Source organism: Gastrolobium bilobum, unplaced genomic scaffold, assembly GCF_033153095.1.
Source record: "Gastrolobium bilobum isolate Gb01-03AN ecotype WA unplaced genomic scaffold, APGP_CSIRO_Gbil_v1 utg76882, whole genome shotgun sequence".
NCBI lineage: Eukaryota > Viridiplantae > Streptophyta > Magnoliopsida > Fabales > Fabaceae > Gastrolobium > Gastrolobium bilobum.
In genome coordinates this window covers 47,475-56,539 of record NW_026895093.1, presented here as the reverse complement: position 1 = coordinate 56,539, position 9,065 = coordinate 47,475, and the positions used below count along the sequence as shown (strand labels likewise).

At 37.1% G+C, this 9,065-nt stretch overlaps 1 protein-coding gene across 1 annotated transcript; it reads right to left on the bottom strand.

Moving 5' to 3' along the window:
- Window positions 1–5,385: 5,385 nt before the first annotated feature.
- LOC133297305 (uncharacterized) lies at window positions 5,386–7,142 on the bottom strand. The gene is made up of 4 exons (XM_061496449.1): window positions 6,869–7,142; window positions 6,401–6,651; window positions 6,048–6,202; window positions 5,386–5,965 (listed from the first exon to the last, which is right to left on the bottom strand). The coding sequence occupies exons 1-4, from the start codon at window positions 7,140–7,142 to the stop codon at window positions 5,386–5,388; spliced, it is 1,260 nt and encodes a 419-aa protein (XP_061352433.1).
- Window positions 7,143–9,065: the final 1,923 nt, after the last annotated feature.

Here is a 9,065-nt window from a genome sequence, read left to right as displayed (position 1 = left end):
TATTAAATCACCTAATTTAACCCATAAATTCATAACCTACGTATTTTTCTCGTTCACGTCATATTTTTACTTCCTAAAAATACTGATCATATTTTTGCGCTTATCGGTACAATTATACCGCATTATTTCATACTGGAAAAATCACTATTCATCAATTTTTCTGAAACTTTCCTATTCAATCGATTTTTTGTTCTGAATCTATTTCCGGCATTATTTTTGCCATTTGAGACCTTCTACTCAATTTCTCTTGCCTAGGGTTACATGTTTGGTAAATTACCATTTTGCCCTTTTTATGTATTTTGGCCCTAATTTCAGGATTTTCACTAATCCTACCCCTTTAATCAACATTATCATATATAATTACACATTTAGAAATACGAGGTGTTATATTTCCCTTGAAATTCACTCATTTGGGAGAAAAGTCCCGTCTAAATCCGCGGCCATTTAGGGGTTTTTGGAGTTCGTGAGCTTTGTGTTCAAGCTTTTGGTTGGAGATCACTTGGAGGAATCTTAGGCCAAGCTTGTGAGTAAGTTTCCACACTTTTGATTGGTTAAATTGATGGATCAATTTTATGAACCCTTAAGCTAAATTGTGTGATTGATGTAGTTAGAGAGCTCAAATTGAAATTGTGTATTAGATGTAGGTGACTTAGAATGATGTTTTGGAGTGATTGATGTCATAAAAATTATTGGAGAATTTGGATGGTAACTTAGGAAAATTTTGTGTTGAAATGTCATAACTTTGTGGAATTGATATATTGTATGATTGTGAAATTGAGTTGTGGAGTATTTGTATGAATTAATAATAGGAGTATATGATGTGTGGGAGTGTTAAATTGGATTGAATACCCTTTGGTTATGGGGCTTGGTGAATTCGGCCATGAGTGAGCATTTGGGGTTTGATGTTGTAAAATTATGTAATTGATGTGTTGTGGTGTTAGATGGTGTTTGGATGAGTTGTGTGTTGATGATCATCGTGTGATCACTGTAGGTTGCCTCCAACGGAATTGAAGCAGGAGCTTTGAGCTTGGTGGGTTGCCTTTGGTCCCTGACCAAAGGGATTTTGGTAAGTCGTCTTGAATCTATGCATGATTAATTGATAAGCTTGTATATATCTTGGCCTATGTGTAGGCATTTCTTGTGAACCGAGCTCGGTGATTGTAACACCCCGTGTATACCCGGTTTGTTAACATGTCATCGTATTAAGCCACACTTAATTTATAAATGCGGAATATCTTTTTCTTTTCAATTATGACGTCATTATACTTAGCCAAGTCGATTACTTAAACATTTTCATAAAAACATCGCCTGTATGTAAATTGCAAACGACAGCTAACTGAAATACCTCATACATAAATACGTGAGTATCTAAGTTACGGATCCACAACACGTAGTCTGGACAGCATCCTGATACATTAATACATCCCAAAACTAAAATAATACAAAGTCAATCGTGGCATGGACAATCTCCATGCTCACAAAATAAGGCAACAAGCCCAGCAAGTCTCAACAACAACATAATAATAAAGCTAATGACATAATAGCAACAGGCATATCCAGCATCTCAGCACAATCATCATAACAGATAAACATAAATCAACTAAGCTCCGACCTCCTGCCGTTTGAGGTCACAACCCCTGCATTACCTGAACCTGAAATAAGCGCCCCAAACGTGGGGTGAGATCTCTAAACAGAAATCTCAGTAAGGCAAGGGGTCCTCAAGGATCTTCCACCCCAAGTCACTTACATGTGCAATATAAGTTCAAAAACAGTTTAACAATATAAGTTCCAAAATAGTGCAATGCAGCAGATAATCATGTCATGTGTGTCAATACTAATCTAATGGACAGAGAAATACAGGAATACATCTATTACCCACACTAGTGCAAAACGCCACTTGCACCCATCCACAGTGTCACCGTCTTGTATGACGCCACATACTCAGGCTCACCATCAAAGTGGAACAACACATACATATTATAAGCAATTGCACATAAAGCTCAACAATATTTTCAATTATCAAAACATGTAAACACAACATGCATATAAACTATTCCCTCATGGGGTATAATGGAACCACACAATGGCTAAACCGAGGACACGAAAACTTACCTTGCAAGCTAGCTATCCAAGCCAAGAGTCCAACCAAGCTCAAAGCCCAAACACAGCAGAATCACAATATGTTTTGGACCAATAATAATATTAATATTCAAACTCGACAAGCAAACGACATAAAGACAACGCCTTTCCTTTACGTTTCATGTCTTAAGGCTTCTCATAAAGCCACAAGCCCTTAATCACTTGATTCTGACTTAGTTTAGTTATTACAGAAGTCCCACTTCATCAAACTAGGGTCCACAAACTCATAACAGCATTCTGTATGAACAGTGCAGCTACTGTTCTCCGAAAACCTAGAATATCCGGATATTTGTCGGGGCAATATCCGGATATCCATATTCGGATATCATAAGACTCCATATTCCGATATCAATATCTGGATATCATATCCGGGAATAAATCTTTGGTACTACTGCTGTACCAAAGATTTAGTACATCTCACTAATGAAAATATCACATGTCAGCTAAATTTTTCTATTTTTGTCAAAAATTCTCTCTCTCCTATGATGTGTAATGCTTTAATTGATAAGATGCACTGAATCTTGGTACATCAGTAGTACCAAATATTTATTCCATATCCGGATATCATATCCGGATATTTATATCCGGATATTTCGCGACAGATGCAGATTTTGCATTTCACGAAGATATTCATCAAAGGTTCAACTTTTACCAATTACCAACATTCAAGACTCCATTTCTAGGCACATACAGGTTCACATAAGTGTTGTTTACTTAAACAACTCATTATACATGCCAAGACTTCACTTTTAACCATTAAAACTCATGATCAATGGTTGGTAACACTTACCCAAGGTTCAAACTCAGAAAAGGAGTGCTCTTGGAGCTCACCACCAAGTTCCCACAGTTCTGACTTGCAAAGAAACAAAAATGGCAACAAAGCAAGGTTCTTTCTTCACAAAGATGGCTTCTTGAAGCTCAAATCATCACAAGACTGGCTCTCACACCACTAAACAAAAGAGGTCATCCCCAACACCCACTCATACAGACCGCCAACTCAGAAAATGGAGTGTTTCCTCACTCACCAAGCAAGCTCTCTCACACACAAGGTATTTTGGTGAAGAAACAAAGACCAAAGGTGCTCACTTTGGCTCACAAGAAGGGGAGGAAGAAGGTGGCAAGGTGGCTGATGAAGCTTCAGCAAAGGAGGCACGTAGGGAGTATGAGAAATGCCCTAGAAAACTGTGCCATTAAGTATTTATAGGCGGTTTAAATTAAAATACTCTGTATTAGTGTTAATAGCTACGCTTAGCATTTTAATCTCAAACTTATGATTCTGAACCTACTCATTTTTCTAAGATTAATCACATTTTTATTTTATTTTTCGCAGCACCTTTCCGGTACACGCTTTTACATAGCTAGTATCAGTTCTGGCACCATTTCACATTATTTTAACCTGAAACTTGAAATCCCAATCCTATATATTATTCTAGGAATATTCATGCACTTATTATAACTTTCCGGGATACTTCATCGGTACGCAGTTATACCGAGTAGCAGAACCGGTATCTGCACTTTTCGTCAGAAAAGCGACTTTCAGCTTTATAAAACACTTACCATAATTATTTAATCCTCATAATAATTATTAGGGTCAATTATGGAATTATTTCTTAATTTCTCATAATTAATTAATTTACTTCCTTAATTAACGGTGCGAGTTCTTACAGTGACATTGTGATTTGGAGCTATCAAGCGGAGGAGATTTTTCAGGTAATCCCTTGGTACTGGGGTTTGATCCCCGTGTGTGCTCCACCATGGCCGTTGAGGGTAGTGGTTAGAGGTGTATGTTGGTAATGTAGTATAACATGCTCATGCATTAGTGTATGTTAGTGGTACATAGGATGTACCGAGTCTCTGGCTAGAAGACAGTTTTCCTTTGGGTGATACGGACTTCCACTGGATAGGTCTCCATGAGGGAGTTCCAGTTGACCTGGGGTCGTGGTGTGTCATTCTTAGAGGAGCACACTAGGAATTTTTGGGTGTATATGGATGGGGGGTGCATTGGTTGATGTTTTGGGAAGACTTCCTTGGTTTGGAACCCGTAGGCCAAGGTAGCACTGACTCGACACGCGACACGTGGCACGACACGACACTTCGACACATCAATCCTAAAAATATATGAATTTTGACACATTGGGACACGTTTTAATATTAAATAATATTTTTAATTTATATAGTGTATATTTCATTTAATATTCAATAATTTAACAAAAAAATAAATCTAAACTAATATCCATCAATTTAACCAAAAAATAAATCATTTCCATAATACCATTGTAACGCCCGACTACTTGCAAGAATCAATGACTATCCCCACATACTAACACGAGACTTTTCAGTGTGCTTTTTCCTCACTCGCACACTTCCCGGGAAAACTTCCCAGGAGGTCACCCTTTCCAGAATTGCTTCAAGTCAAGCACGCTTAACTGTGGAGTTCTTCCGATCCGGGCTACCGAAAAGCAGATGCATCTTGTTAGCATAGGTAGTACCAATTAATTCTTATAAGCTATCCCAAACTGTGCAGTCTCACACCTGCACAGTCTTTGAAATCCATCTCTTTCGGGTTTCGATTCGATTCATTCATGCATGTAACCCCCCGCTGGAAGCCTGTCAGGAGCCGCTCCTTGTCCGTGCCTCTTTGCACTAGCGATCACTCCCCGCCCTCGTCAGCGCTCAGGATGTTACATGTCCACCAGCTTCCGCCTGGTTCTTCCTCGAACCACACCGTACTGGACGAGAGGCCCTGCTCTGATACCACTTGTAACGCCCGACTACTTGCAAGAATCAATGACTATCCCCACATACTAACACGAGACTTTTCAATGTGCTTTTTTCTCACTCGCACACTTCCCGGGAAAACTTCTCAGGAGGTCACCCATCCCAGAATTGCTCCAAGTCAAGCACGCTTAACTGTGGAGTTCTTCCGATCCGGGCTACCGAAAAGCAGATGCATCTTGTTAGTATAGGTAGTACCAATTAATTCTTATAAGATATCCTAAACTGTGCAGTCTCACACTTGCACAGTCTTTGGAATCCCTCTTTTTCGGGTGTCGATTCGATTCATTCATGCATGTAACCCCCCGCTGGAAGCCTGTCAGGAGCCGCTCATTGTCCGTGCCTCTTTGCACTGGCTATCACTCCCCACCCTCGTCAGCGCTCAGGATGTTACAACCATTATATTGATGTAAAGCAAAAATAATAGTATATCCATAGAAAAACATAAAACATGGAGATTATAGATTACCTTCATGGAACATTTTCATCTAGAATAACATTTGACTCCATCTCTGGCTCATCAAGTGAAAGAGTAGCAACTTCAAGAATTCCAACATCTTCAAATGTATCAAATGTATCTCCAGCAATGTCCCACATTCTATTATCCCCTTGTGTATATTGTGAAGTCTTTCTTGATAAGAGCCTAAGGTTGCTATGTATATAAACCAAGTCTTCAGCACGTTTTAGAGTCATTTTATTCCTTCTTACAGAATACACAAAAGAATAAGTACTCCAATTGTGTTCAGCACAGGATGAAGAAGAAGGTTGTGCAACAAGTTGCAATGCTATCTTTTGAAGCATAGGTGAACAAGCACCATGAAGCACCCACCAAGCTTTGGGCTTCATAGAATATCGATTTTGCATGGCATCATAATCTCTAAAACCTCCACTCATACTAGCAAAGTCCACATACTCCGAATTTATTTTATTTCGGTCCTCCAAGTTAGGAAAGTATCTCTTTAAGCGTTTTTGTCTTTCTTGATTAATCTCTAAATCCTTGTGTGGAGGAACTCGACTAAGATATTCATTAAGCCATTGTTCACTATAGTATCTGAAAGAAAAAAAAGAAAAACAATTAAACAAGTTATATCAAATAAGAGAAGTATTCAATTCATTCATAATTAAAAGCTTACTTGGGATTCAAAGCATGTGCCAAAGAATGAAGTGGAGTTGAATGTTTGGTCCAACGATCCACAAGAATGCCATGCACCACCTCATAAAAAGTTGAGGTCTCATCCATCCTTTTCAATTCATGAAAGTATATAGCTTTCTTCACTTTTACAATCATCTAATCCCACATATCATAAATCAAATGAAGACAAGGTTTATCAGTGTCACAAATCCTGATCATATTATAAATAGGAGAAGTGAAATCAAGTATATAATCAATTGAATCCCACCAAAGATCATCCAAAATCTTATCTTTAACCATTCTTGCCCGTCCTAGATTATCATCTTTATACAAACTCCATTTTTCATTGATTACCATATTTTGGAGACCACATTTTATCAATTTGAACCTCTTTAGCATCACAATCATGGAAGCAAAGCGGGTTTCAGCTATAGAAAGCAACTTCATTCCCACAAACTCATTAAACATTGACAGTCTCATAGAATGATTCATTATGAAGTTCTTTATTGAAGAAACATTTCCAACAATATCAGAAATCCAACTACATTCCTCATATGCTATTTGATTATTCTCCACATTTTTTGCAGCACAAATATTTTTCACAGCTAAATTCAGTGTGTGAACAACACATGGTGTCCAAGTAATAGATGGAATTCTTGCTCAATAAGATGCCCTGCTCCCTTATGATTTGCAGCATGATCCGTGATTACTTGAACCATTTTTTCATGCCAACTTCTTGAATTACTTCTTTTACAACCTCCTAATAAAATGCCTCCTTAGTCTCTCCTGAACAATCAACTGATTTAAAAAACATAGCTTCACCATCAGATACTGCCATGAAATTAATAAGTGGCCTCCTTTGTGAATCACTCCATCCATCACTCACAATACTAACTCCCTTGTCTTTCCACCCAGCTCGAATAGGTGCACACAACTTATCAATATTTTCCTTCTCTTTATGCAAAAGAGTGGTTCGCAAGGAGTTATAACTTGGTGACATATAACCTCCAATATTATTATCTGCAGCAAAAGTGAAGGCTGCTTGAAAATATGGGTTCCTTGCTAAAGTGAATGACAATCCTGCTGAATAAAACATCCTAGCAATCAAGTGGTTCAATTCTTCTCACGCCCCAACATTGAATGCCCTCTCAATAGGATTTCTAGATGAACTTCCACCCTCACTTCCACTTCTTCTTTTTTCGAGTTTGATTCCACAGAAAAACTAGAAAGGGGTAAAGGCATATTTTTAGGTGCATTACTCTTCAATCTCTCACTAGTTTCTTGTTCTAATTTCTCCATCTCTAGCAAGTCTTTTGTCTGCACATGTAAACATTTTGCAATTCCTTTACCTGCTATTTTAAGCAAATGAGCCCTTATTCTAGTATACGAACTTTTAAAATCCTTTTCACAAAAATTGCATTTCCAAGATAGATTCCCTCATGCTTCCGTTGTGGTGCCTAATTTGGTAACATATTTCCGTAATGGCTTCCTTAGAAATTCATCATCTCCACTACTTGTAATACTTGAATCCATTCTAAAAAATATAAAATTAAACACTATGAACAAAATAATTACTTATGAAAATATAGAACAATTAAATTAAAATAGTAGCATAAAGAAATTAAATAAAATAATTCATTAACAAATCAATTTGTTTACTGATATATTTCTTTCTATATCAAATAAAGAAATATATTATTCGTTTATTTTTATCACTCACACGACATACCTATTATATATTATTTGTGACAAACAATATTTTCCAAACAAACCTAACACTTATTTTCCAAACAATATTATTCATACAGCCTGTCAATTTCCTTTCTTCTTTTTCATTAAAAAAACTCTATCCATCGCTGATCCAGTTGTTCGTGTCAAACTTTTATGCTAAGTTAGCATTAGTATGTAATTGAAAAATCAATCAGTTCACCTAATTCTCAAACTGAATGCAGATTTCAACATGCCCCCCTTGATGAACAATTTTTTTTTTTTATATATAGTTTTGTTTATGGCAAGTTCATGAACCACTATAAATTGCGTTAATCCTAAAAAAATAATATTTTAAATACAATTTTTTTTTTGTTGAAATACATTTAATGAAAAGAAGAAAGGAAATTCATACAGGCCAGTAAATCAAAAGAGAGAAAGAAAAATAAACCAGAATATAACCAAAAAAATAAACCAGAAATTTCAAACAAAACAAATCGACTCACAAAATAAACCAATAAACCAGTAAAATAAAACAAATCGAACCAGAATATAACCAAAAAAAAAAATTTCAAACCAGTCTTCTCGAAGAGACCATTAGACCACAGGCCAGCGACTCACGAGAGAGGGAAAGAGACCACAATCCACAGCGACTCAGCGAGCGAGAGAGGGAAAGAGACCACAATGCACAGCGAATCAGCGAGCGAGAGAAGGAAAGAGACCAGTGACCTGACCACAGCGACACCGAGAGAGAAAGAGGAGAGGAGAGACTTAGAGACCAGACGATAAGGAAAAAGAGACGAAAGAGGCAAGCAGACACGTTTTTTATGAGTGCAGAGAGAGATCAGACATCAGAGAACTTTAGGTTTGCGTTTTTTACGTTTTTAGTTTAGGATTATGTTTTTATAAAATTTTATTTCTTTTTTAATAATATTTAATTTTATTAATATATTTAATTTTTCTAAAAGATAAATTTTTTAAAAAAAATTGTTTTTTACGAAAATGCCATTTGACCGTGTCGGACACGGTCAAATTCGCGTGTCAGAATGGTCAACGTGTCAGAAAAGTTGACCACATGTCAGACATCGTGTCGGAGCGTGTCGGACACGATTCTTCCTGTTTTTACAAGTGTCTGTGCTTCCTTGTCGTAGGCTATATGTCGAGGCCAATAGGCCGGATGTTGTGTGATATTGGCATCGATCATTCTAGCTTCATCGTATTTTATTCCCTATGCTTCCCTACTTCACTAAATTCCTTACTTTATCCCGTTTTGGAATGTTGTATTATATTATTGATATGCATCGAAGTGAGC

Bases quoted from the DNA above. Each gene is read 5' to 3' on its own strand.
- LOC133297305 (XM_061496449.1), bottom strand. From the start codon at position 7,142: ATGTTTTATTCAGCAGGATTGTCATTCACTTTAGCAAGGAACCCATAT. The intron at 6,203-6,400 runs GTAATCAATGAA...ATGTGGGATTAG, and splicing joins AATGTGGTCTCCAAAATATG to ATGATTGTAAAAGTGAAGAA. The intron at 5,966-6,047 runs GTAAGCTTTTAA...TTTTTCTTTCAG, and splicing joins GCACATGCTTTGAATCCCAA to ATACTATAGTGAACAATGGC.